General features: G+C 41.0%; 2 protein-coding genes across 2 annotated transcripts in view; one reads left to right on the plus strand and one right to left on the minus strand.

Annotated features, from left to right (window-relative positions):
• Positions 1-27917, minus strand: part of LOC126564696 (rab GDP dissociation inhibitor alpha) — a 442469-nt gene that overhangs the window by 156051 nt on the left and 258501 nt on the right. The gene's annotated exons all lie outside the window — the stretch shown is intronic.
• Positions 11-26140, plus strand: LOC126563901 (leucine-rich repeat and calponin homology domain-containing protein-like). The gene is made up of 8 exons (XM_050220692.1): positions 11-361; positions 21093-21237; positions 21416-21785; positions 21875-22413; positions 22497-23336; positions 23406-23652; positions 23717-23794; positions 24868-26140. The coding sequence occupies exons 1-8, from the start codon at positions 106-108 to the stop codon at positions 26092-26094; spliced, it is 3702 nt and encodes a 1233-aa protein (XP_050076649.1). The 5' UTR covers positions 11-105; the 3' UTR covers positions 26095-26140.

A 27917-nucleotide genomic window follows, 5' to 3' on the forward strand; every position in this document is an offset into this window, starting at 1 on the left:
TGTGTTCGCTATCTCCGGCACGCACCCCGTGAAGAAATAGTAATCGCTGATGGACAGACGCAACTCGAGTGCTTCCAGTGTTGATAGGAGTGTTGCAATAAAAATATGGCTGTCGCTGCCTGTCTAAAAGCGTCGCAGTCAACCGTCGTCTATTCGGGACAGGCTCAGCCATTGCCACTGGTAGGGATGAACGGCTCCGGCGGAGGAACCGGTGGACACTTGCAGAGTCAGCTGACCCGCTCGTTGGAGCGCATTCTGGAGGATGCGCATCTTAGCGGGGAGCTGAAACTGAGTGGACGCAAGCTAAAGGACTTCCCGAAAGCAGCTGGAAAGTATAACCTCAGCGACACGGTTATTGCAGGTAAGATTGCAGAAAATTTTTGGAGAAAAAAATGTAATAATGCATGAAATAAGACAAAACCTTTGGGTGTAAGGTATACTCTATACAATTCTTCAAATCAGAACGTCTTGCTTTTAATGTAGGAAGTCCCAAGAAAGAACTACCCTTTGCAATTACAAGCAACGACAATATCGTTAAAAATAAATTATTCCCGTAATCTAACCGGTGCTGAACGCCAAGCGAGTCGCCAGACTGGCGGACGAAAGGTCTTGAACCACATAAGAAGTCAATAGAGACGAAAAAATGTGAAGCAAAAAAGCAGGAAGGATGAAATTCAACATGGCTCAACATTTATTCCACTCTATTTTTACGATGCGTTTGGTTATTGAGCACCGTGTAACGATGCTAAGTACAGCTGTACTTCTCACCACCAGAGATGAAACGTTTGTATAAAGAGGGATACTCTTAGATGAATGGTTTAAATTACGTCTATTTGTTTCACACAACCCTATCTATCTGGGAATATAGTAAGAAAAATGGATTCGATCTACAAATTTAAGCCTAGGTTGTTCAAGATTTTGCCCTAAATAAGAATCTTATTAGTAGGTGATTTCATGAGTTCCTTTCAAGACGATTTGCAAGCGATTCGCGTCAAACTCAACCTCACCGCCAAGAAAAAAAAACGTATACGAAAGAGTAAAATCAATACGTGAAAAATTGGCTTTTCCTCGGTTTCGCTCGGTGCGTCCCGGTGTGGCAGGTTTGTGCGGGTAAAAAATGAGGACATGCGAAATGAGGTAGTCTGGCTTACGTAAACAGCTCTCAGCCAAGAGCCAAGAGAGCTGTTGCCTATGTGCCACCGGCTGCTTTTTGGTACGACCTCCTGCATGCCTTTTTTCTTGAGGGGACACACACAGGGCTCGGTCGGTGAACGAAATGGACGAAATGAGGCGAATGAAATGGGTGGTTTTTTGTTGTTGTTTTGTTCTTCAACCTCTGCACTTAACCCTAGTGGCGTGCCAATGGCAAAAATTTGTTCGAGGATAATAATTTTGTTTGGTTGCCATCGGTGCGTAAATTATGCTACACATACACTCGCCTCCCATGCCTTGCTCAGCCAAGGGTCAGCCATGCGCGCATGTGGTCATTAATGACGATGGGTCTGTCTGATGATGTATTCGGACACTGAACGAGTTGACCTAGACGATCAATCTACCAGCGTTGCTGAAACTGCGCGTGGCTGTGTCCAATGATGTACTTGCATGATTTTTGGCGCCCATTATGGAGACTTTTGAAACCACACCGTATACAGTGTACATGAGAAACCAAAGGAAACGGGCTTTCAAATGTTGTGGGCTCGACAAATGTGGGTTTGCAATCTTGTCCGCAGCGAGTGAAAATCACACTGCAAAATAAGCGCCAGAAAGTCTGCCAATTTTTGGTGCCTTTTTGGAGTTACTCTAACACAATAATAGACCGTAAAACGGTTTTATTGAAACTCCGTTGTGCAAAAAGCCTAGAACGAACCGTTAGGGCAGCAGGAAGGTTATTATTTCGACCCTTACACCACAAGCGCGTTGGCCTGGTGGCGCACATGGCATTCTCACTACTATCAATGTTCGTGCTTATCGCGTACGAGCTGGCCGCAAAATCATTTACACTTTGTTTCGAATGTGAAGCAGAATTATGCAGGTTTGCTTGGCTGATGGAAAAAAATATCAACCTAGTTTACATTAAAACCGTACGCCTTGTGTTATTAAAGGCTATCAATTTTTAAATGCAATAAACTAAGGCGACAGGATGAGAAAGTTGCTTTTTCTGTCGCTACATTCGAGGCGCTCCAGATGTCGAAACCGCTAACCAAATGTACATTATGCGGACTATGTTTCAAATGAAAACTTCACATCTGTAGCGGCACTATCTGTGTGCAGAAACGCTTAAGAAAGCTAGGCTTAACTGTTCCAGCTTCAACCTGAATGCTCGTTTTGATTGGGGGGGCTATAGAACTACTGTTAAATTTATAAATGACATCACCGATGGCGTAGGAAAGGCGAAAAACGTTGTGCTTGATAATAGTGCGATAGTCAAGGGAAATGTGGTTAATGCGAGTTTCGCTACGTCTAGCATATTTAAGGTTGGGGTTTTGTTTTACTCGGGTTTTGGGTAAAAACATCCAAAATATTTTAAGTAAGAATAGTTATAAAGGGTTTTTTTTTAAATTGTTATTCTAAGTATTCTCAGCTCTTCTTGAGCTGATTTTCTCCTTGTTTTTTGTTTGCCGTTTTGTCAATTTTGAACCATGTTGTATGATGGATTTTGTGGTCAAACTCTTCTTTTTATTAGCTTAACGTCCTGCCAGTTTATGTCGTGTGAAAATCATTGCCGCAATTGTCTCATTCAGCGGCAATCCAGCGGTCCTTCCCGTGGCAATCCAGTGGTCCTTCACACGACGGGACCGGGTATAGATGCCTGTTCAGAACAACTCAGCGTGCGCAGAACTTACTATTCAGCTGCATTTATTGAAGTTCTACCTTCAAACAGGCTGTTTTGAAGCACTTCTTTGGTAATTGTACTATAATATGCGTCAACGAATCTTAGTCCAGGTCCAGCTTTTAAGGTTCTGCTTATAACTAGGAAGTTATTGTCATTTAGAACAGAAAGATTCTTAAGCTATCTGGCAATACAAACAATAAACCAAAAAGTGGGTTGTTTGGTGCACGAAGTGCAAACTAAAAATGTTTACACTTGATTTGTTGGGGAAGGACTACAAATTAACACTTAAACTTTTGAAGGATTGATTTTCAGTCAGAAGAAAAATCAACGCAATGAGAAATAAAGCCCAAAGCCCCCCTCCCTCATTTGAACTTTTTGACAAATTTGTAGGACAAATTTTGAGTTTACGCTCATGTTTACGCTTCGTGTAGAGAAGGTTTAAATCCCAAAACACATAGAGCTTTGAAAATGAGATACAATATGCAAAAAGTGCATGTCATCAAATATTCTGTTTAGTGTTCGCCGAAGTAGAAAGTGACCTAGAAATAAATCGTTACCAACTTCCAACCTTAAACATTGATTTGGTGAAAACATCAACACGATCGTGAGTAATTGAAAACGTCTCACCTTAACTGACTTAGTTTGTGATTTAGTGTTATGAAAGTAGAAAACGACAATATACTGATCGTGTGGTTTTACAACCTTTGCTCAGCTTTGCTCAAAGCCAACTTTCCGTAGATAAGCCACCAACAGCGTACGTGTTTGTGTGCGTACTTTAAAAGACAATTTTTGATACAACGAACGCGCAACGATGCGATCAGATGCGCGCCCGCGGTACAAATGCCCAGTTTGTGAATACAATATTTACTTTAGCAAGCGATAATTCTGTTCGTTGTGCTTTGTTCTTGTGCCCCTTTCGTTGGACAGTAGTACGAATGAACGCGGCTTGGTAAAGGGAGGCATCAATAAATGATTCTCTAAGCCACTGATTGATCATGAAAGGCATTTGAAGGTGTTTCTGGCATTCTACTTCCGCACAACACCATCGCCTAATCCATTTGGAAATTTTCGCATTTTCTGGTGCTTTAGCAATGTACCTCAATTTGATTTCTGCGCCCATTTTCGCCCTTCCGCGATTGGTGTAAGGGAAAATTAAATTGCTCAATTAAACCGTGGCGCCTCGCCCAAGGCTAGGTGCGATGTTGGCATGGTGGCAATTTTATGGAGTCAATTTCGAAAAGTATTATATCTCCCGCTAATCCATCATAATGGAAGATTAATAAGCTCTCAGCATTTTGAAGCCGCGAACAAGCTGCACGCAAATGGGGCTAAGTGGTGTGTGTGTGTCTGTGGTACTTGTATGATTTATATCGGAAATATTCTTCCTCGATGGGATCGCAAATTTACACATGCGCACACGGTCGTTCCTGCGCCACACAGCCAAAAACACACGACTTGGGACTGCTGCGTTTCCTTGCGCAATAAGGGTTTGCAATAACACGAGAGGCGTTTCATTTTTCTTTTCATTACAGATCGATGCGAGCTTAGATCGCGCGGCAATAGTTGTTTTTTAAACGCAAGTTTTTCGATGCAGTTACTTTCGAAACACATGTTACCAACGAAAATGTGCGTCCGGTTTCATTTACTCCGATTTTGATCGACACCGGGCTTAACGGTACCGAAAAAAAAAAATTTTCACTCTCTTTCGCTAACCACAAATTTTGTTACGATTAATTGAGCAATAAAAACCTATTCAGTTGCATCGAACCGTGCACTCTACTAGTGGTTGTGGCTCTAGCAGTGAAGGAGGTAGTACGGTCAAAATCAAAAATAGATCCATCCATCTATCCCGATGGAAAAACGGGGAAAAACGGAAAGCTGCTGGGTATAAGCTACGGTCGGACGGTGCTGCGATACCCTAGTTTAGATTGGTTGTGTCGGGTACGGTGGAAGTTTAACGTTGGGGGTTTATTATGCGCATGATTGCGTTCGGTTGTGTGGAGTAGTTACGTATTTTTTAAAGAGTTTACTTTCAATTTTGTTCCATTGAAGAAGAGGGGATAACATAATTGAACTGTTGTGTGATGATTATGTTCTGCGGCTTGATACAATCTGGCACCATTATACTAACTTTATAAGCGCAACTAGCCACGCTATGGGAAAGGATACGGTTTGGTTGCAGATCACTTATAGGCACAGTGTGAAAATATGGAAATGATTAGCAAAGATCAATATTTATCTTTCTCGCCAGACCAAACCATGCGCGATGAGGCGCGAGTGTGTGGAGCATTGTGTCGTTTGCGCCCATATGTTTTGCCTCCGAGACAATGAATCATCGTTTCATATCGTTTGTGTGTGTGTGTTTGCTGATCGGTTGCATATTTTTTCATGGCCACAAATCACGCTTACGGTAGACAACATTTCGCGTGTGTTATGTTTACGGCCACAATACGAAGACAAACGCATTATTTCTATCGTGTCGTTTTGGATGTGTTTGGGAAAGGTTTTCAGTCATGCCAGTGCACAATACTACATAAAACCAGTTCGAGTACATGTGTGTGTTGAGGGTGACGTAGTACGGGAGGGATTGTGTTTTCCATTCACAAACGGTCTTGGAACAAAATGATCGCTAGATCGAGAGGCAATGGGGTATGGTACGCGTGTGCTTACGCCTGGCGCTGAGTAACGCCACACGCGCACGATTTGAACGGGTTTTTTGGAATTGGTAAAAAGAGAAACAAAAAAAAAGTCTAATAGGCGCCAGACATTAAACTATTTGTTTTTCTTACAAGAAATTTTGATGCAAAAATCTTGTTTATGTTGTTGTATTTATAAGACAAATTAAGACAAAATACCAAATATTTACACCAGTGGATAACACCTTGCAACATAACCGCTTCATCATTTATCAATGTTACTGTGAATATCCCATTGTCACTTGTGGCTTGACTTGTCTTGTGTGTTCGTGCTCTCGTACTTGACATTGATTGTGAACGAACGACCCATGGCCCTTAAATGTCGCCAACATCGAAGGTACCTCCGAACAGAGTTTCAACTGGGGCCGTTTGACGAACGCTTAAATTGTGTATGATCTCATCGAATGTTTATACATGGCGACGGAGCACGATTGATCTTTGTGGCTGATAGTAGCCTTATCTGTGCTTTGAGATTTTCTATTCAAATGCAAATTTCAAAGATGTGTGCTGGTGTGAATGTTAAAGGACTAAGTTTTCTATTTCAAATATTCCTATCAACTAAGCACTTTTTTCGTTTATTCTTAGAGGCTTTGAGTCATAGAAACTACGAATCCTAGAAAAGTATATTCTAGGACTATATTCTACTGTATAAATAAGTAGTATAATCTAATACAAAACTATTTGTCGGGTGATAGAATTGTCATGTAATCGGTGTCTAGTTGGCACGTAGCTCGGTGTGTCGTGTATCCAAGGCAATCGGTGAGGATGTGGCGGACGGTGATGTCAACACTACAGAAGCTGCAGAGTGGAGGACTAGATTTTTCTAGGAGCTAAGAGTGTGTAAGGCGGGTATGACCTATACGAAGGCGGGAAAGGACTCTTTGGATGTGACTGGATTCGGTATCTTCCCATGAGGCGGTGTTGTGCTTGATGGGAAGGAGTTTGTTGCTTAGGTCTAGGTTGTGGCCATGTCGAGTGCCAGGTGTTGGGCGATAAGGATGTTGGTGAAGCAGATAACATCACGGCGTGAAAGGGTGTTGTGGTGTTCATCAGTGAATTTCGGAGTGACCCGGAATCCAACATAAAACGATTTCGGGTGAGTAAGGGATGTCGTCAAGGAGTTGGCTGTGGGGGTCTTTGTAGGTGCCGTGTTCCAAAGCAGCCAGAACACTAGCACTGTCGGTGAAGATGACGTTCGGTCGGTCGGTCTGTAGTCCTTCGTCGGAGGCTAATTGAATCGCTATTGCTTCGGCGGAGAAGATTAAACAAGGCACTGAAGTTCCTATTTGAACTGATGCTTAAATTCCATCCGAACCGTTCCCACGGGGCGAGGACTGACTATTCAAGCTCGTTAAGCTAAGAAGACGAAGGCACTGAAGAGCAAGTGTTGTAAATGTTACTTAATCTTTCTATACAAAAGTAAAATTATATTCAAACCTACAAAAGAGTGTTTTGACGTACGATCCAACGTGGTATGTCGCAAGAAAACTGTATGTTCGTTAGATCTTACTTACTTACGTCTTACCACGCCTCCTTTGTCCATGTGGACGGCCTAATAGGACGTTCTGAGCTGGTTCGTCCGGTGCAATGCGTATAACATGGCCAGCCCATCGGAGCCTGGCGAGCCTAATTCGCTGCACGACGGTGAGGTCGTCATGCAGTTCGTACAGCTCGTCGTTGTAGCGGCTCCTCCATTGTCCTTCCACATATATGGGGCCAACGATCCTTCTGAGCATCTTCCTCTCGAACGCAGCTAAGAGGGCTTCGTCTGTTTTGGACAGGATCCATGTCTCAGAGGCGTATGTGAGTGCTGGGACTATAAAGGTACGATACAGTCCCAGCATTGACCATCGCGACAGGTTTTTTTTATGTGAGATGTTTCCTTAGGTTGTAGCATGCCCGGCTAGCGCGCAACTCCGTCTCTATGCTGTTTTCGGTGCTGATTTTTGACCCGAGATAGGTGAAGCTTTGAACGACTTCAAATTTGCGGTCACCTAACCGTACATCACCCCCACGTAGTTCCGGATTTCTTAGTAGGGCCGCTGATGATGCCACCATCAGTTTCGTCTCTGGCCTCTGCTACCTGGGAGAGCCGCAGACCAATGATGTCTATATCTTCAGCGTTTACCAGGATCTGAGTTGACTTATAGGAGATGGTTTCCAAAGTCTCCACCTCCGAGTCACGGATGGCCCTCTCTAGCGCCAAGTTGAATAGGAGACAGGCGAGCCCATCTCCCTGGCGTAGGCCTTTGGTGGTAGCACAGGACCCTGAAAGTTTTCCATCCACCTTCAACTGGCATGTGACGTTGGTTATGGTCATTCTAACAAGCCTGATCTGTTTGGATGGGATTCCAAAAGAGCTCATTGCCCTATGAAGAGATGGTACGTGTTCAACTGCTGTTCAGCCATCTTCTCCAAGATTTGCCGGATGGTGAAGATCTGGTCAGGGGTAGATTTTCCGTTTCGGAATCCTCTTTGATAGTTTCCAACTATCTGTTCAACGAATGGGAAAAATATGTTGTAGGCCGTAATACCTCTGTAGTTGTTGCAGTCCAACATATCTCCCTTAATGTATATGGTATAGATGATGCCGAGATTCCAATCACAAGGCATCGATTCGCTATCCCATATTCGTTCGATCAATACAGCAAAATCCTATGAATCATGTGCTAAGCTTATCATTTGTGTGTAGCGCTACTTATCGAGCATGTTAGTAAACAAGATACTCTGTAAGCGTCAAGGGAAAATTTACTGTCATGACTATCGCGATGGTTATCGTGCAGTTTAGTGTATGGGTTAACGCTCAGTATTTATCTTTTCCTGTGCATATGTGGCACTACTTATGACTCACTTTTCATCGTGCAATATGTCTATTCAGAGGCATGTCGAATGCAAAACACACATGAAATGCTACTTTTTTATTATATCAAGACCGAAGTGAAAATGAACGAAATATACGACAATTTTACGCACATGATTTGAAACAAAACTACAGTGTAGTATAAAAGTATTACCACACACTCACACACAGAAAAAATGCAAAACTTTGAAAAAGCTAAAAATGTTGCCTCCTCCAGTTGCGTTTGCAGCAGGATGCAGATTAAATCTCGCGTACGGTTGTGGAATGCACAATAAACCGTTCTCGCGACGAAATGGCACGTTCCAAAACATTGAAATACGCAGAAGGAACCATGGTAGATACACGTACACGGAACGCTACGTCTCTTCTGCCACTCCTCTATTCGCAACAGCTCCATTGTAGGTGTAATGTTTCGTTTCCTCAGTTCGGAATGATGCTCGCACCGCTTTAAGTGGATGAGTGTTGAACGATTTCGCCGTAAAAAAATAATACATCATTGCGAATGAGTGTTTGCATATGCTTTTCGTAGAATGAACACAACAGATCTAGCTACAAAATTGTGTAGATTTCGTCATTTAAATCTTGTGGCGATTGGAACAAAGTGCTGCAAATATTTAATTTTCTAAGTGCGTTTGTTACTACAAAGAATGCTATAAAATAAAATGGTATATTATGTTTTTAAAACCAAAAACTTTCACTTCTACTTCATACTATTGATGGTCTAGTGGTGTATAAATAACGAATTGATTTTTCCGTTCCAACTATTTCGGTTTCTTTTCGACATTTTCTATTTCCCGCGTAAGCAAAATCGATAACGGAAATTATTCCTGATTAGAATAGGTGTGAATAGGGGGAATTTTGGTGTGCTTGGCATAGGAGCAGAAGCTAAAATTGGTGGTGTTTTTCAATTCCTTAGCGGAAGCAATGTGGGTTATCTTTGAAAAGCGCACTGATGAAAGCATATAAACAACCGAAGATGAAAAAGAGAAACAGTTCGTATGGAGATAAGCAGATACCGCCGTTGCCAATGCTGGATGATGGCAATTACTTTCTATTGTTGTTTAATAGCATGGATGTCGAATCAGAGAAAACACAACATGATTAGATGGACTGACTCGGAAAGCAGTAAAGGAGCAGAAAATAATTAAAAACCAATAATGCACAAGCGCAAATGTAGAGCACCCATGAACGGAGATGAAAAGAAAGGTTGTAGATTATTCAATCCTTTGTAGTGTTTATCCACCGATCGATGTTGAACTATCGCTGGAATGAAAATACAGCAATGATTAGAATAGAGGCAGCTATTTTTCTGCCGTTTTTTGTTCCCGTGCATAAACATTACGAAGCATGATACATGCATAAAATGTATGATAAATGTATAAGAAGAAAAAAACACACACTAACACACATTCCTTGATAAAGAAAATACAAAACCAAAGTGGATTCTATGCCAAACCTTACCGAGAGCTTAACGGTCCTTGTATAGGAAAGCTTTACAAAGGGAGTTTGTACCGTTTTCTTCCTTCGGTTTGCCTTTTCAGCCGGCAAAACACAATAGAGAAATACGCAAAAGGATGCAAAGTAATGCAGCGATTCGGTGGGGAAACGCGTAGGATGACAGACAAAAGTCTGTCGACTGGCAAGCAGCAGAACGATGGTGCCCAATGTGGCATGTGTGGTTCATTGGCACCGGCCAGGCAGGGGAATGATATGAATATTTCCGGTAAAATGTTCAACCCAAGGCTCGGTCGACCAAACAGGGTGCGGCTCCACGTGGAACTTTACCGGCGCGACATCGTCTGGTTGCAGTAAGCTGCTGTCATGCTGTCAATGCACCACCACACTGCAGACACTGCGAAACCATCTCCGCCAAGTTATTATATTATGTTTTCCATTTCCTTACTGTTCCCGGGTAAAGTACGGAAATGGTAAAGACTGTATTTTGTTTCTTTCTTTCAATTTATGCGATACAATGCTGCTGACATCCGTTATACACAGGAAGTTATTGTTATACGTGTGTCAATGATTTCGCACTTATATTTTAGTGTATTGTAGTCGATGTAAATTGTGTACTTAACTTTCCATCACGGTGATTAGAAATTGTTATTTAACTTTAAAGAGTATATAATCGAGTGTGTAGTTTTGTATGGTTTAAAATCAATACACAAAATACTTGTTGTTGCGCATGCACAATCGTTCCAGTGAAGTAAATAACCAAGCACTACATGTGGGATTAAATACATAGGGAAGCACGTGTCAGACTGCCCGGAAGACCAATTGCATAAAGTGAACTGACTCTGAAAAAGTTCTTTCTTATTTTTAGTTAACCTTTTTACAGTGATGGGCATTCAAAATCGGACACCTTGAATTCGAGCGTTCTCCCTTCTTTTCGATGCATTTATTAGTTTTCTAGAATTGTAAAATGTCATCAAAACTGTGCAGTGGCTGCTTTTTCTACTTCCCTCCTACACGGCCATGTGAAAAAAGAATTGAAAAAGTTCTTTGCTACGAAAATAATAATGAGATGGTGCAAATGAGAAAAGTCTTCATATCGCGCTGGGCATTTAAAGTCGGACACCTTATAATGTATTTGCTATATTGATATGTTCATGTAGCATTTCCATTTCCATTGTGGAGATGCTGCTAACAATGATGGACAGTTGTACAATAACCACATTCGTGTCGTCCATGGCTTCTGCAATACCCAATTGTTCAACACTTGGCTGAACATTTGCCTGAAGAATTTCGATAGAAAGCGTAGCATCCATGATCCCACGTATAACATGTAATTTGCCAACTCCTTTTGATGTCATACAACCCCATAGCATGATGGAGTCTCCACCGTGTTTTACTTTTTAAATGGTGAATTTGCCATTTAATTCTGAACCAGGTTTTCTCCACACGTAGTGGCGACCATCAGTTCCCTGAGATTAACTTTTGTCTCGTACGTGAATATAAGCTACTAAAGACATTAATAATAAACATAATAACATAAAAAAATAGGTTAAAAATGGGTTGGATCTGACTTTAGATTCGACCGAAATGCTACATCTTTGTCCATATAATTTTTAACAAACTCGATCCGAATCATACTATTCTTTTCCATTATAACAGGATTTTTTTTACTTTTTGGAATCCTGCCGCACAAATTTTGTTTTCTTATATAACACCTTACTGTTGAAGAATCTAAATCAATATTACGAATATCTCTGATGTTGTTTTTTAATTCGACAGAGGTCAGAAAGGGATTCTTTCGATGTGGTTGAATAATGTGTCGTCCGTCTCTATTATTGATTTTGTGTTTTGATTGTTGGTAGGTGTTTTGTTAGCAATTCTACCATCATTTTTGTATCTTTTTGTTATATCGTGGATGGTACATTTGCTAATATTGGCGATTTTAATGATTTCTCTAACACTTCTACCCTTTTCCATGTTGGAATATACTTTTTTTTTCAAATTTCAATAGTTGTTTGCTTCGGCATTGTTGAAAACGTACTTGCTCTACCAATCACTAAGTCGCAGCTGAAAGCAGTGATCTTTGTTTTATTCGTTCAAATCATACGAAAATTTAACGTAAATCAAAGTGTCCGACTTTGAATGCCCAGCGCGATATGAAGCCTTTTGTCGTTTGTTTCCCATTATTTTCGTGTAAAAGAGCATTTTCGTTTCATTGTTCACATCCACCGTGTAGAAGGGAAGTAGAAGAAGCGCGCTGTACACTTTTGATAATGTTTTACAACTCTAGAAAACCAATAAATACATTGAAAAGTAGAGAGAACGGCCGAATTCGAAGAGTCCGATTTTGTATGCCCATCACTGTAATAATAATACTCACATCGTAATCTGCAAAAAAAAAAAAAAAATGGTAAAAAAGTGTTATCTGATCCTGTTGTGGTAAACGGATGAGTATGTTGGTGGAAACCGACTCTAAACGGCCAACCCAATGTCTGTAACCGAATATCTGCATTGACCTTCAGCAGTCCAATTCCATTTGGATCGTTTGACAATTTGACAATGCCGAAATAAATCGGATTGCTCGAGGCAATCTTTGACACTTGCCTTGGTCGGTGCAGGTTTTCCATCCCCCCTCTGGATGATGTTCGTGAATTTCGTTGCACAAACCCTACAGGGATATGTGTGCGTGCGTGTGTAGTGAAACGAGTGAAAAAAAGGTTTATTTATAGCAGTAGTATATCGTTTCGTGTTCGGTCTTCTTTCTTTTTCGAGAGTAAAATTTTTTCCCAACTCCTTGTCATCATTGGCGTTGCACTCGGCGTTAGTGTTTCTTACGATGGTGTGGATGCATCTGTGCTGCTGCTGTTAGCACACGGCAGACAGCGTCTTGTAGTTTTAGAGAGTAGCGTGCGTTGTGTAGCTTGGACAGTGTAGCTCGGACGCACGTTTTAATGCGCAGATGTAGGCGTAAGTGCATTGGCCTGGAACAGCCAAGTCAAACATGATACCGAATGCTCTGGCAAACATGTTCCAATTTTCCGTCGATTCCATAGTGTGGGAGTAACCGGCCCCCGGGCGGATTGGGTTGCGGTTGGGATCGGGGTGTTGTCGTAATCAAAACACAATTTGTAGCTCTACGCAAAGTGTTTGGTCTAGAGCATACTTTCTAGGCGTTGGCCGTCCGCGTTGGCGGTTAGATTAGATAGCTTTTTTTGCTCTTTTGCTTTGCCGTACAAGAGGTGAAAACAAAGCAAACGATGAAAACATTAATTTCGATTCGAATAGTTTACAGGTGTGGTAACGAAATTAGCTACAGACGCATTGTGGGATTCTTTCGCATCGTAAAAACGGTTCCTGACAAGGATGTGGTCATGGTTCTATAGTCAAAATATTCTACAACTAATTTTTGAATACCTGCTGATTTGGATGGACATGCCAACCAACAATGTGCTGTACTAATTTATGTTGCACAATTTATAGCGCTGTTTTATGTTAAGACATGTCGGGCAACCCGATACGATGAATAGCCTAGGCAATAGTTAGATTATAAACTAGCCTTATGAAAGTTTCAAACATTAGAACTCTTATTGCCTAATTTCGAAACGTGCTTCACTTGATGGACGGAATAATCTAACTGCTCGATACTCGCCACACTTGAAAATCATTCTCAAGGAAATGGATTGTGTGGCTTGAGTGGGATAAGCGGCAGTATGCTTCCTGCTATTCCCACGATGAAACAGCAACGATGTGAGTTGTGAAGAGACCGTAAACAATCATACTTAATTAGATTGCGGGTTGCATTAATGTTGGAATTTTATTGAGATGATTCATGCATGCTGAAGAGGACCATGTGTGAGAATGGTAGCCCGAATTATGCAGTCATCCGTTTTTTTTAGAAATCAATAATTTCCGTTGTGAGGCGGATCGGTGGTGAAAGCAACAACGGCGCCATGGTGCCGGGTGCCGACACGGCAGGACCGGGGTTCGATTCTCAATCGGATCGTTCGGCCGTAGTGAGACTGGTGTCATTGCTCGGTGGCACACGATTTTTTCGTACGACTAGATTGGTAGGGGTGTCATTACTCGGCAGATTAGTCGTACGATCATTTTCGGTTTGACGTTTAAATGGAAACAAACGAAGAAGGAAGGTGTTCTTTATATAACCATTCTGCTATCATAGTAGCTCCAAGTTTATGGTTGCAGCACTGACAATTATGCCTCGTATCGGCAGTCCTGTTGGTGAACAGTAAATTTTGGTGGATTGGGCGAAAAACCGTGCTACAGGAATACTAAAATTGCGGTGTAATCGTGATAAGACTGTTTGGCTCAACATAAGAAACCGCTTGCCATTATAGTTGAACCGTTTGAATGATGCTGTAGCTGATTTTTATGAAAAAATATCCTTGTTTGCAAATCATCTGTTTACATTTTAATTTGTCACTGTAGGCACCGTGCAACAAAATGATTTTTTTTTATTTGATGGCACGACTAAATTTGACGTTCAACCGCATCTGTCAAATCCCATACATTTCGCATGCAAGTAGTGTGATGCCACCGAGCAATGACATCAGCCTGAGGACTGACTATCCAACTATGTGGTATCGGCAAGTCTAGTAAGCCATTCGCGTTGCCCGGCGTGACCAGAACAAGAATTTCGGTTGCATGGAAAATGGTTATTCTGTTTGTTATGTTGTACATATTCTTGGACATTTATTTTCACGAAGATAATTTGATGGATTTGCACCATAGAAATAGTTTAAACCTTATGCTCATTTAGTCTTCTATGGATGCTATTTTGTCAAATTTTAAATAATATCTTTTATTATTAATAATTAAATATAATACACGTATTGTCTATTGTCTATTTGTCATTGTTGTAAGGAAAAATTTTTGTGTCCATTTTAATCTTTAAAGACTCTTCAAATCTTCAGTTACGATTCGACTGGGACTTGAAGCGGATTTCTATGTGTTAAAAGAAATTGAAATCTATCATTAAAGTGTAATACGCTCGAAGCCATATTATCCACAACCAGACATCATTTGGAAATGTTGCTTTCACAGTTTATAGCAACCGGTTGGCTATTATGCTTGTAATCATGTGAAATCATACTGAGCGAAGGAAGAGAACGCAATGTTCATGATAATGCGAAGAAAGCATTGATGCATTGCGATTCTCCTTGCAGATTATTTGATCGTACGTGTTTTGAAAGTTCATAAATTAATATTAATGGGAATGGGAATGTGAAAGACGTTCTATTGGCTGTTGCGCATCATAACTCGACACTTGAGGTTGTGGGCTGAGTGTGAGCGTCAGAAATGCAATCAAGTGTAATTAACAATTCAAAGGGTTTAATTTGGTGTGTTCATCGTGATTACCCCGCATAAGGAATGTAGGAGATAATAACATGAATACATAAGTTTGGAACATTATTTACACGATCGAGAAGCAAGTAATGAAACCTTAAATAACAACTTGTATAAAACGAGTTGTGATGCTGATATTGATGAATACTTATCATACCAATCGAAATTTTGAATGAATTTTACTGAATATTGGTGTGCATTTTTCGTGAGTTTTGCCATAAATATTACGGTGCTATGAACTGAACTGTACTCTGTCAGTCGCAGACGTCGTTTTCGTACCGCCCACTGAAACACCAGCGCATTGCACTTGATTATTAGAGAATGGAGGATAATGGTACAGAACGTTCCCCTAACCTGCGAGCATTAGCCCTGTGGAATCAAGCTGTATGTATGTTGTGTGAATGATCGTTCGCGACCCACGATTTATGCCAGGGTAGAATAAACCATTTGGGAAACCAACGTTGCCAGACTAAATATCGTGTGTATTTTGCCATGTGGCCTATTACGTTGCGAACCTGTGCCACCGTGTCCCGTAGATTGGAATAAGAGTCACACAATTTGTGGGTGCTTTTTGGACGAAGGGTTCGTCGTTGGTCGTCGTCGTTTCTTCCTGACGGGTGGCTTGCACATTCAAACACGAGGGGAAAGGATATTCGACTCACGTTTGGTTGGATATGGCAATGGAAAACATTTTCTTGAACTTGACCCACCCCACGGTGGTGCTGCAGAGTCTCACATTCATCGTGCCCTAATCTTTATGCACGAGGGATAAGCGCCAGTAGAAAGGATTAGTTGAAGAGGGACAATTTGTTGGATTTTGTTGGATGTAGTTGTGATGGCAAGGAACAAGTATATTAAGTTTTTATTCTATGGCATGGTAAAGAAGCAAGAAATTAATTTTGACGAAGAAATATGATTTCGATTTTTGAAAACGTCCATTTTTTCGGTTATTTGTAGGTGCTTTGAGTCTCTCTGCATTCGCTTCTAATAAAAGGTTTTGGAGTTGAGAGATGTTCACAATCAAAAGTGACGACTTTTGATTGTACCGAAATAACCGAAAAAAATGAACGTTTTCAAAAATCGAAATCATATTTTTTCGTCAAATTTATTTCTTGCTGCTTTGCCATGCCATAGAATAAAAACGTAATATACTTGTTCCTTGCCATCACAACTACATCCAACAAAATCCAACAAATTGTCCCTCTTCAACTGCACCGTTCTACTGGCGCTTATCCGTCGTGGGCCGGACGCAGCCCCTGAATTCTTCTTCTTCTTGGCTTAACGACCTGTAAGGTCACGCTGGCCATCAGATGGCTTACTAGGCTTCCTGATACCACGTAGTTGGTTAGTCAGTCCTCACTACGGGTAGACACGATCCGGATGGGATTTGAACCCCGGTCCTGCCGTTTGAAGACCGGCGCCGCTGTCGCCTACACCACCGTCCGCCCTCATTAGACATTGAATAAAAAGCCAAATAAAAATCAATGAAAACCGCCCCAAACCTAATATTAAGCATGCTAAAAATAGCTAAATCACATTTACTTCCTGTACTTTGATAAGGATTATCGAACCTCTAGCAAAGAAAAAAGAGACACAAAAATCCTATCTCAAAAGTGTGGCAGATCTGTTGTATTTGCTTGTATTATTCGCTCAAGATCGGGTGATCTGACCCGCTTTCAATCTGGTATAGCATGACGCTCTCTTTCCATGTAGCCTGCATAACGAAATGAAACTCATTGTTGCAGAAATTCATATGGAAACGTGTTTGCATATCTAGCCCAACCAATTTACATTCAATGACAAACGGCGTGGGTTTTGAGAACTTCCTGTGGCTGTGAAATTCCAGGCCTACCTCATGATGTGGCTGCAGATGATTGTGAGACCAATGAAATTGAGACAAACATGAAGTCATCGTGCTAGATACATATTGAATGAAACTGAGTACAACACCTTGCACATCCTTTTACACCCGTAACAAATAATATGACAACAATATGATAGTAATGCAGTCATTCTGTCAGCAGTTTTTGTCTTGTAATTATATTTATTGCATGATTTTCTTACAAAGTCTTTTATTTTCAATACGTTTCTACCTATTCGGCTAATATTTTCAATGTACTACTGTTTACCGTTCCGCAAGCTATCACTTTAGTAGTAGAAGGTGTATGTTTCGTTATCGTTATAACTACGCAAATAAATGCAATCACTTTAAAATTTGTAAGGTCGAGAAAAATAAGATGCTAAAGACGAATAATCAGTCACTCAAAAGAAGTACTTTCGACGCATGCAAGTGCGGTGTAGTAATAAGAGCAATAAGCACGCTTTTGTCACATTCCAGCCAGAAACAGAATCGACGACGAAAAAGAGCTCCTCGTTAGGTTAGGTTTTCATTTAATTGTAGCTATCTCGTGTGCCTATAGTCATAAGAATATACACAGGATCCAGTAATTGAGTATACTTCCGTTCCGGTTTCCTGCGCTAGTTTGCGCTGTGGGAATGATGGCGATGTTGTCGGCAGTTTCGTTAGATGTTACTGATGCCTGTATCGTTGCTCCGAGTCGATGTGGTCGATTTGGAGCAACAGTGATCGAGTTTCTCGAACTCGGTCGATCGTGTTGATGGTGTGGCGGTGGTGGCCGATGACATGTTCATCATCATGTTGTAGCTGCGTTCCTTCTTACAGAAGAACGGGTAGCAGATAAAGCCCCAGTACGCGCCTGCTCCGATCAGAATGACAAACGTAACGATCGTAATGATTCCCCATGCCGAAAGACGATGGTGGCCGGACTTAGACGAAATTGGGCCCTTTGTCGCGGACGTGCTGCCCTGCCCAGGATGCAGATAGCGCGATGCATCGTGTGGATTCCCAAGGCCACCCGGACCGTACACACCGGCTCCTCGGCGCATTCCGGCACCGCTGATGCTGCCCGATCCTCCCATCAGTCCACCGTAGGTGCCATAGTTGTACATGCCCGATCCTCGAGCACCACCGCTGCCACCACTTCCTCCAGCGCCGCCACCACCACCACCCATAAGTCCGCTGCTGGCGGCGCTAATACTACCAACCGCACAGAAAACCAGGGTCACTGAAGACAACAGAAAAAACAGGTTTTGTGTTAAAGGGGAGAAGAAAAAAGATGCTTGCGAGCTTTCTGGTGAACTGCTCGCGGTCGCCCATGTACATCTTTTACACTAAACAAAGGATCATAATCGTCAGTCACTCTTTCACGGACGGGTTTCAGGTGTAACGTAACGCACAGCAGAATAATGTACGATCGCGATCGAGAAGGCGATCACTAATACATGTGTGGTGTTTGCTGTGATCCTAACACACAAACATAAAGCCTGTGTTCCTCTCGTCAAAATTGAAGACAAACATCTCAACCCCGGCCGGGGCAGGTAGCATAACAGGCAGGCAGACCGACTATAACCTAATCAACGCCACCCCTTTGTTGAAGGGTACAACAAATAAGAAAAAGCCATACTTACATCCTCCGAGCAGCAGACCTAGCGGTGGGTGAGGTTGGTGCAGCTTCATCGTCCTTGTTGGTGGATGCTATTTGTTCCAGAACTATGAACTTCCAACTCGTTGAATGTTTTCGCTGCAGTAGCTATGTTTAGCAGTTTAGACTTTCGCAATACTGATAGCAAATTTAAATGTTTTCTCGAACTTTGTGCCTTTCAATCAAGTCACACATGCGCGCGCGCACATACGCGGCTTCTTTGCCACATTCGCATCAGGTTATAGCACTATTAGGAAGACCTTATTAGGAGGCCGTTAGCGGACACGATTTATTGTACGAGAACCAGTCTCTTTATAGTTTAACTATTCTTGCGTTGCGAACGGAAACGTACATTTGTATGCACAGAACGTAGCTAAATAAAATAATTGACTTTCAGCGTGGAACACGATCACAGTGATGAAGCTCGGTCCGCAACGTTCTTGGGCAACGCACCATGTCACGCCTGTAGATTCTGATGGTAGTGTGTCTCTCACGGGCTCGCAGAAAAAGGGTCTCCCGACTGCAATCGAATGCGGCGTGTTTCTTTTTTTTTTGTATAAGTTCAATTACAAATATGCCACAGTATTGCACGATGGGTGCTGGAAGTTATCACTTATCGCAAATATTGTTGCGCACAGTATTCACATTCTTAAGCACGGCGTTGAAACGTGTTGACGCTGTGAATTTTGGATGGAATTCGAGACGAAACACGGCACGACAGAAAAACACGCATGCTAGCGGCTAGAGATGGATGATGTTGCGACCGCACTAACACACCAAACCTGTGTTCCCTTGTGGGTTTGCACGCAGAAGACCCACTCGATGCTTGCGCACGCACACACACACTACCTTAAGATGCTATAAAGTGCCATAATGTTATAATGCTCCAGTTGCCGGAGAGAATATAAAAACATTATGCTATGCGCTCTGTTCTTACCACCACACGAATGCATCGAATGCTGGAAGGAAAACCATTCTCCGGTAACAGAAAGAAGCGCATTTCTTCACCGAGGGAAAGAAATGCAGCGCCAGATCGTGGTGGTGGTTGTGCTAGGAAGGGTGTTCTTGTTGTCTTTGTTATGCTGAAATGTTCAACAGCATTGCAAACACAGCAAACAGAGAAAAAACATCGATGCATCGATGCTTTATCTCTCTCTTTCTTTCTCTCTCTTTCTCTCTCTCTACAGGGCTTCTATCTCTCTAGCAACATGATCAATTGATCTGACTAGCGATGAAAGATCGTATCGGTTCTATTATTAATTTTTATTTTTTTATTGATATAGCGGAAAATATAGCGGAAATCGGGGAAAGTTTGCCTCGTTAAGCAAGCCTGTCCTTAAAAACGTTGTATAAACTTTCAATGTCATTTTACACTTATTTTTCCATTTTTTAAACAGTTCCAGAACACAAAACCGGAAACAACAGCGTAATGAAAGGTCGTTGTTTTATCTGTTGTGTGTATAAATAATTTCATAACGACCGGAACTAAGCTCCTCATTAGCCTTAGGATTTATTTCCTTGAGCTTCTAGTATTTGACATGTGTTATCGGTGAAATTTCGTGTCCTTTAAGCGGTTCGTGTGTTCCGACATGCTTCCTTCAGTAACGGGTCTCTTTACCAGTTTCATTCTTGCTCCCCGTGGTCAGCTTTTTTGGGACCTTTTCCGCTACAAGTATGCATCATCCTGCTTCATTAAGAACTAGCACTTCAAAAAATCAGTTTCGGTATCTGGCATTTGATCGCGAGTGGAATCGATAGGGATATGAATTCCAATCCAGAATTGAGATTTGGAGGTGGTGAAAGAAAACGCTTACATTTTTCATTGGTAAATTCACTATAAACTCAGCGAAAACGCAACCGAGTTGTAACAATCTTGCCCAAACTATAGACAGCAGAAAATAATTGATAAAAATGAGAAAACTTGACTATTATTGAAGGTATTTAATATATATCTAGCCTAAAGAACGAACAATTTTGCATAATTACTTCGTCGTCTAAATGATTTTTTTCTGAAAAAATGCTAGGTGGCTCACATATGAACAACAACAATGAATGACTAAATCATGAATATGCTGACATTGAAAATGTGATGTCTTCGTGATCTTGATTGACTTAAATTCGGTAAAATGATGATTTCTTTGTTGACTGATTCCCATTGATTCGTTCCAGAAGTTTTTAATATGGGTAAATAGCACATGAAAGTGGTGTCAATTGGTCTGATCATCTCGTAACATATTTCAGTTCAGCGAAGATATTGTGCAATAATTTGTTGTTCATGTTTTCATTTTCACGGAGTGTACAAAACAGTTTCAATTTATTTGCCATATTTGCCACGCATTGAATTAATGAATTTCTTTTTTTCATGTTATGCTTCATTTTAGATTTGTCGCGGAATCGATTCTGTGAACTACCAGAAGACATCACATGTCTCGCGTTTTTAGAACGGCTTTTGGTCTACCATAACACAATCCGCTCCGTGCCGGAAACGATACGCGGACTGCACTCCCTAACTTATTTAGATTTAAGGTAAGTAGATCGGGCACTCCGGAGAATGAATGAGCGAATTGTATCACGATTGACAAATAGTTCGCCATAGGAAAAAAAAAAAACACGCAATTCGTGTACATAGGCGATCGCTTTGTTCATGTCCTGCAATGCGTTAAATGCGTTCAGTATGTCTAACGAGAGTTTCCCACACTTGCAGAAACAATCAGCTATCAGTTTTGCCGCGCGAAATCTGTGCTCTACCTCTTCAGGTTTTACTTGTATCGAACAATCGTCTAGCGACATTGCCCGATGAGCTAGGGCGAATGGAGAAGCTGACAGAGCTCGATGCGGCCTGCAATCAGATAACGCATCTTCCAGCGCGCATGGGCGACCTTCGTAACATGCGTTCGCTAAATTTGCGCTGCAATCAGTTAGTTTACCTGCCCCGTGATCTCACCTGCCTGCAATTGGCCTTTCTGGACATTAGTAGCAACAAGATTGCCACATTGCCGGTAGAACTTCGACACATGAGCTCGCTTGTGGATTTGGAACTTTCGAACAATCCTCTTACCTCTCCACCTGCCAGCGTAAGTAGTTCAAGCGGCTTCTGATCAATGTTATATAATTAATGTAATGGAAATGGAAAATGAACTAATTTAATTTTTTTCCATCGTAGCTCTGTGTGCGTGGATTGGTGCATGTTTTCAAATATTTGGAAACGATAGCCTCAAGAGAGGAAAAATCCAAAACGGGTGTCGATGGGCATGCAACGTTGCGACGAACAGCTCTGTCGGCGAAGAATTCCAACAGTTGTTTACTGGATACTCAACAACGGAATCGCAGGGCGCACGTCGACTCTGGATATTGCACTAGCGATGGTGGCTTCGAGGGTAAGCGATGGATGCATGACGAAGATGCGCACAATTCCACCATTAGCTCATCGTCAAAATGGTCCCCTATTCCTCTGCACTCGGGTTTCACGGTTATGCCACGCAACGGTAGTAACCATAACACTACTTCTAATCCGTCCTCAGGTGGGCCACAGGCCGCTCTGGTAACCCATGCTATTCATGGTGGCTTAAATGATGCTGCCGATGATGGCACTGTTGGAAATGTTGGCAACAGTAATGAGGTATGTTGGGAAGAAGAATTCCGAAAGAATGCTGTATTTCAAGATCATCATCCCGACCGTAAACCGTTATCGAATAACAATAGGTAAGTAAGGATCGTATTTTGTAGTTTTATTTTTTAAAGGAAGTTCACTCATGTTATCTGATCATCTGTTTCTTTCCCTGCAGTAACGATATATCGCCCGAGGGAGATATCACACCCGATGGCACAAAGACGGACGACAAAGGCCGTACACTATCCAACTATCAGACGTATCGCGAGTACAAGGAAGCTTTGCGTCAGCAGCGCAATCTTGACTCAGTTTATCGGTCCAAAGATCAGCCACTGACACCGGATAGCGCGGGGTCCGCGACAGACTCACCGGTTAGCAACGTTTCTCCTTATACAAAATCGATCTCGTCATCCTCGGTGTACAGCAGCAGCAGCCAAAGTTCTCCCGTATCGCCACATCACACGACTGGCGTACAAAAACTGAACCAAATGAATGCAAATCCGAACGGTATCTATCATGCAGCCGGTGCAACTGGAACCCATTCCAGTCCAATGCTGTCGCCAAATCGCAATGGTAGTCAAGGTTCTATAATGGAAGACGGTAGTGGCGGTACGCCGAATAAACGACCGGTACAAAAGGTTATACCATCTCGCAATATTGGCTCAACCCATCATAGCCATTCTCCTACCCATTTGAACGGAAATGCATCAGGTTCTACGAGCGTTTCAAATGGTAAAATTCCACTAGCAAACGGTGCTGGGAAGGGATCTTTGTCTTCACCAAACGGAAGCGTCAGCAATGAGTACGCTTACGTGAAACCAAACAGTCCATGCAAGTCCACGAGTGGCGCTTTGATGCACAATAATGTTCCTCCCTCATCGATACCAAAACCAACGGCAGCAAATGGTGGAGCAGGATTGAGCTCCCCGGCAGCTAGTACCGGAGGCTGTCAAAAACCTTTGACCGCGACAGTGGGCTACGTGAATAACGCTAAACCGGGACAGAAAACGAACAAGTAAGTATTAAGTAGCACTTTTCACTGCCTTGATTAATGACGTTTAAAATATTTTATTTCGCTTCTTAGAACTGTTTCTTGGAACCGCGACGTGCCTACAGAAAAGCTGAGCTTCACCATGAGACGAGAGTTCGATAAACAGAAAGAGGAAACAGAACTGATTGAACAGTTGCGTCAAATCATTGAAACGCGCTTAAAAATGTCACTTCCGCAAGACATTGCACCGGCATTGATGGATGGTGTCGTACTGTGTCACCTGGCCAATCTTGTTCGGCCGCGATCGGTCGGAAGCATTCATGTACCGTCTTCAGCTGTGGTAAGTTTTTGAGTGTTTAATTTATGCTGTAGTAGAGCCATAATTTTTTTTTCCACAATTTTAGCCGAAATTAACCATGGCCAGATGTCGGAGAAATGTGGATTATTTTCTTGATGCATGCCGCAAAATAGGGGTAGACGAGGTGAGTACTGTTTACGTAATTTCATTATTAAACTATAATTTTCAATGCTTGGTAACACTTGAGAAATTGTGTCTTTCGGTGATCTATTTTCGGGGGTTGGTTTCAAAGCTGTCCGCTACTATTTTCTTGTTTCGAATTTTACATTTATTGATCCGGTGATTCGTTTACACAACTCTTGCTTTGTTTATTTTTAGAACAAAATTGTGTTGCTCTTGATTTCTTATATTGGTTATTGCATCAAATTTTTGTTTTTATTCTATACATGAGTCCACGCTGTTCACACCGCTGCTCACAGAACTTTATTATTTGAGCATTTATTTATTTTGAACGTCAACCATAACGATGTTTTGTGATTTTAGAATTTACCAAAGATAATCGATATGAAGTTGAAGAGCAGAAACTTAGTAACATGCTAGCAAGTGGGGTGTGAAACGTGTATTAAAAAAATTATTTACAGAACACCAAGGAGAAGTTGTACTTGAAAAATCATTATTTATAACTAATTTACCAATAAGCGCTCTATGTGTAATCAAGTCATTGGGTTCAAGGATAATCACAATTACTTCCAACGGCATTAACTTTAGTTATAGTATAAAAAAGAAAAATCATTACCATAAGCGTTAATTACATGACGAAGTGAGTAGCGTAGAATTCACTTTTAAAATTCTTTATTGTTCATGGACGATGATTTGTTGCACTCGTAGCTTTATTAGTGCGCTTGTTGAAACATATTTAGTTAAGAGCGAGCAAAGCAAGTACATATAATAATCTGAAGACTCTTCTACTATCCTATCTCTATTTCCAACACGTGCTAAATGTTTTAGTTATCATTGTAAATATTATATATGTACATAACCGTAATGAATAGAGAAAACGAATGATGCAAGTGGTGCGAAATGCAAGGAGGAGGTGAAAATGATTCAGTTGCTGCTTGTGGCTCTTTACCCAATTAGCCAATGAACAAAACAAACTAGCTTTAGATATTTGTTCTACCAATTAAAAAAGCAGAACAGGCGTCAACGCGCACTAACTTTCTTCTCTCTCTATCCTGTTGCTATTGGTGTTGGTTGCAGGAGTTGATTTGCTCCTGTCAGGACATCGTTCCACCAACCATGGCCGAACCCCCATTGGAGGATAGCGATCGGAAAGCGAGAGATGATGACGGACGAGCATCACAGGAAGCAAGTCTTACACCAAGACCTCCTAATCCGTTAGCGATGTATCGAACGATAGCAGCATTGCTGACCATGCCACCGGTTGCGAGCGTATTGGTATCACCGCCTTCACCGTCGGCCATTGGTTTGCTTCGTCGTCCACGATCACCACCGCCGCCACCGCCACCATCAGCCGTAATAGCTGCTGCAACCAACACCAACAGCTCAACAGAGCAAGAGAAAAATTTAAATTGCGACCCGAGGGCAACGCATGATTTGAACATTATCTATGACCTTACCTCTAGCGATGAGATTGTCGAGTATGCTTGCGAATATAGCCAAAAATCGCAGAACGCTAGTGAAGATCATCGGAATGTTCCGGTGACACTGGATCTTCCCAAAGGAAATGCAAAACCAGGCAGGAAGCGAAAGTTTCCTTCGTCACGAACTAATCGCCGGAATCATAGTTCAAACGATATACAATCAAATCTGAATGAAATAATTGAAGAATGCGAATATGATAGTGACATTGGCAAATTTCGCTGTCGTACGAACGACAATGAAACGGGATACAATGCTCAGGATTACGAAGACTCCGAAGCGAGCCTCACTTCCTGCGACGACGATCAGAGTGGCGTTGAGGTTGGTGGTGATGAAAATGGAGATGCATTTACACCAACCAACGCTCAACCTCTCTCGTTGAGCGATTGTTTAATCCGCCGGAACGTTTCATCGAACGACCTGGACACTCCAGTAATGGGGTTAAGAACTTTAAAGCCAGAAGCAAATGGAAACGAAAATTTTAACATTGTCCAAAGTGACGTCGATTCCGTGCACGCTGAAGAGCATAAGGTGGTCACTAAGAGAATAGAGTTTTTTGAAAATGCCGCTTCGACCGGAAGGAAAATACTAAACTGTGAAACGCAAGCGCAAGCTAACGTAACAATTGTTGGGGTTTGTACTACACCAGAAAACAAGATCGCTGCTAAACAGCTTCTTTTCACCGAAGAAACCAATTCAACAGTTAGTGAAATCATCGGTTCCCATCGTCGTCAACATGAACCCAAACACCCAGTAATTGAAACGGTTCTGTGTTTAGGAACTTTCCTGTTTACGATTATTTACCTTTACCTTTATCCGTTGTAATAATGTTTTTTTTATGAATCTTCTTTTAATGTGTGTTCTCATCAAACGAATCTGGTAATGTTTACTTATCCTTTCAAAACGATTGTTTTTTATGTATAATATCATCATTTGTTACGATTTTCCATGTGCGCTTGTATGAAATGCATCAAAACTGATTGGAAGATTAGAATTTATAGCATTTTTCTTGGTAAATGAATACAATTTCCTTCACCTGTTATTCAATTTTTCCAAACCACTTTCGTGAAACATATTTATTTACGGTAACAAACTAATAATTTCTATTTTTTTAAGCGAATCATTCCATCTTGAAGATGGTTAAATTGGACTAAGTTTTATTTTTAATGCAATAGCTACACGATGGTAAGTGATCATATTGGCGAAATCATAAAGTCCATCAATTCTTTGCTACGAAAAGATTCATTTAATACAGCTACATTCGTCACACATAATACATAAAAAGATTCATTGAACGTACTTACTCTAGAATAAATTATTCATTTTCAATTTTGAAATGCTTTAAAGTTATGAAAATCCTTCTGAGTTTGAGGAGAAAACTATTACACTCTCGAAACTCAGTCAAACCGAGATGTGGCATTACATCATGCTTTTAATTTATGTTGAAGAGGCTTTATTGTTTAATCTGCTGCTATCTGTTTCAGTGCATTATTTATTGAACAAATGAGAGTTTCCTTTACAATATGAATGAACATTTTTACAATGCCAACACAAGGCTCTGTACTTACTTATGATTTAAGCTTTTACAGCAAATTGTAGCTATATAGTGTCGTTGGGTAATGTTTTTGTTTTAGTGGACTGAATTTGTCATAGCATAATAGTGCCACGAGTAAAATATACAATCAATAATCAAAAGATGAAAAGTTACTATTACTTAAACACAATTGTGGCTAAAATGCATGTTCAACATGTACCTTAGAGACAGAAAAAGCAAACAGGAACAAACTTTACTAGACGTGGGTAAAAGAAAGTAATGGAAAAACATAAGAAATGCCTTAAAATAAAAATAAAACGTTAAGAAAGTAATGTATCGGAGAAGATATATATGTGCGATAAGTGCTTTTTCTCAGTGAGTCAAATTAATCTCAGTTATTTTTTCTCTAAACCTTAGTTTTTTTGCCAGGTAGAGGTTAGTGATGAATATGTGTAGTGATTTAGCTTTCGTCAGAAAAACATTTATCAGGTTGCTAAAAACAATTTCAACTGTCATATATTTTAGGCTGCCCTCAAGGCTTTTGGCAAGTTTCTGTACGAAATATTAGTTTAATGTTGCGAATATTGTTTTAAGCAAAATGCTACTTTCCAGTGAACGATTGCATACATTCCGTTACACTACGTACTACCATGATTTCCAAACGTTAAATTCTCATTACCAAATATTGAAAGTTCAAATGAAATATTTTTTCTACGTATTATGTATAGTACTTACTTTGAACGGAATTTATAATTAAGATGCATATTTAATTTTGTCTTGTTTTTTTTTTTTGATACTCTTTACTGACTTTTATACTTCTAAGGGAGATTTATATGTTTACTTCTATTTAAGTTAAGGGTAATTTAATTTTGCTATTTTTAGATGTAGAATTGATAGACTGTCGTCTATTTACACTGAATACACCAAAGGGACTTTCATGAAATGTGACCATTGATGAGATGTAACCTAAATCAAACCAACAGATAAAGAACATAAAGAAGAAAGCACTAATTGAAATTCATTGCTCGAACAATAGTTAAACAGTTAAAGGACAGAAATTTTCCCATTTTCTTAAGAGGAAAATAACAATCGGTTGCAAAATGAATGTTCTCTA

The sequence above is a fragment of the Anopheles maculipalpis genome, chromosome 3RL, assembly GCF_943734695.1.
Source record: "Anopheles maculipalpis chromosome 3RL, idAnoMacuDA_375_x, whole genome shotgun sequence".
Taxonomy (NCBI): Eukaryota; Metazoa; Arthropoda; class Insecta; order Diptera; family Culicidae; genus Anopheles; species Anopheles maculipalpis.

Bases quoted from the DNA above. Each gene is read 5' to 3' on its own strand.
- LOC126563901 (XM_050220692.1), top strand. From the start codon at position 106: ATGGCTGTCGCTGCCTGTCTAAAAGCGTCGCAGTCAACCGTCGTCTAT. The intron at 362-21,092 runs GTAAGATTGCAG...GCTTCATTTTAG, and splicing joins CAGCGACACGGTTATTGCAG to ATTTGTCGCGGAATCGATTC. The intron at 23,795-24,867 runs GTGAGTACTGTT...TGTTGGTTGCAG, and splicing joins GCAAAATAGGGGTAGACGAG to GAGTTGATTTGCTCCTGTCA.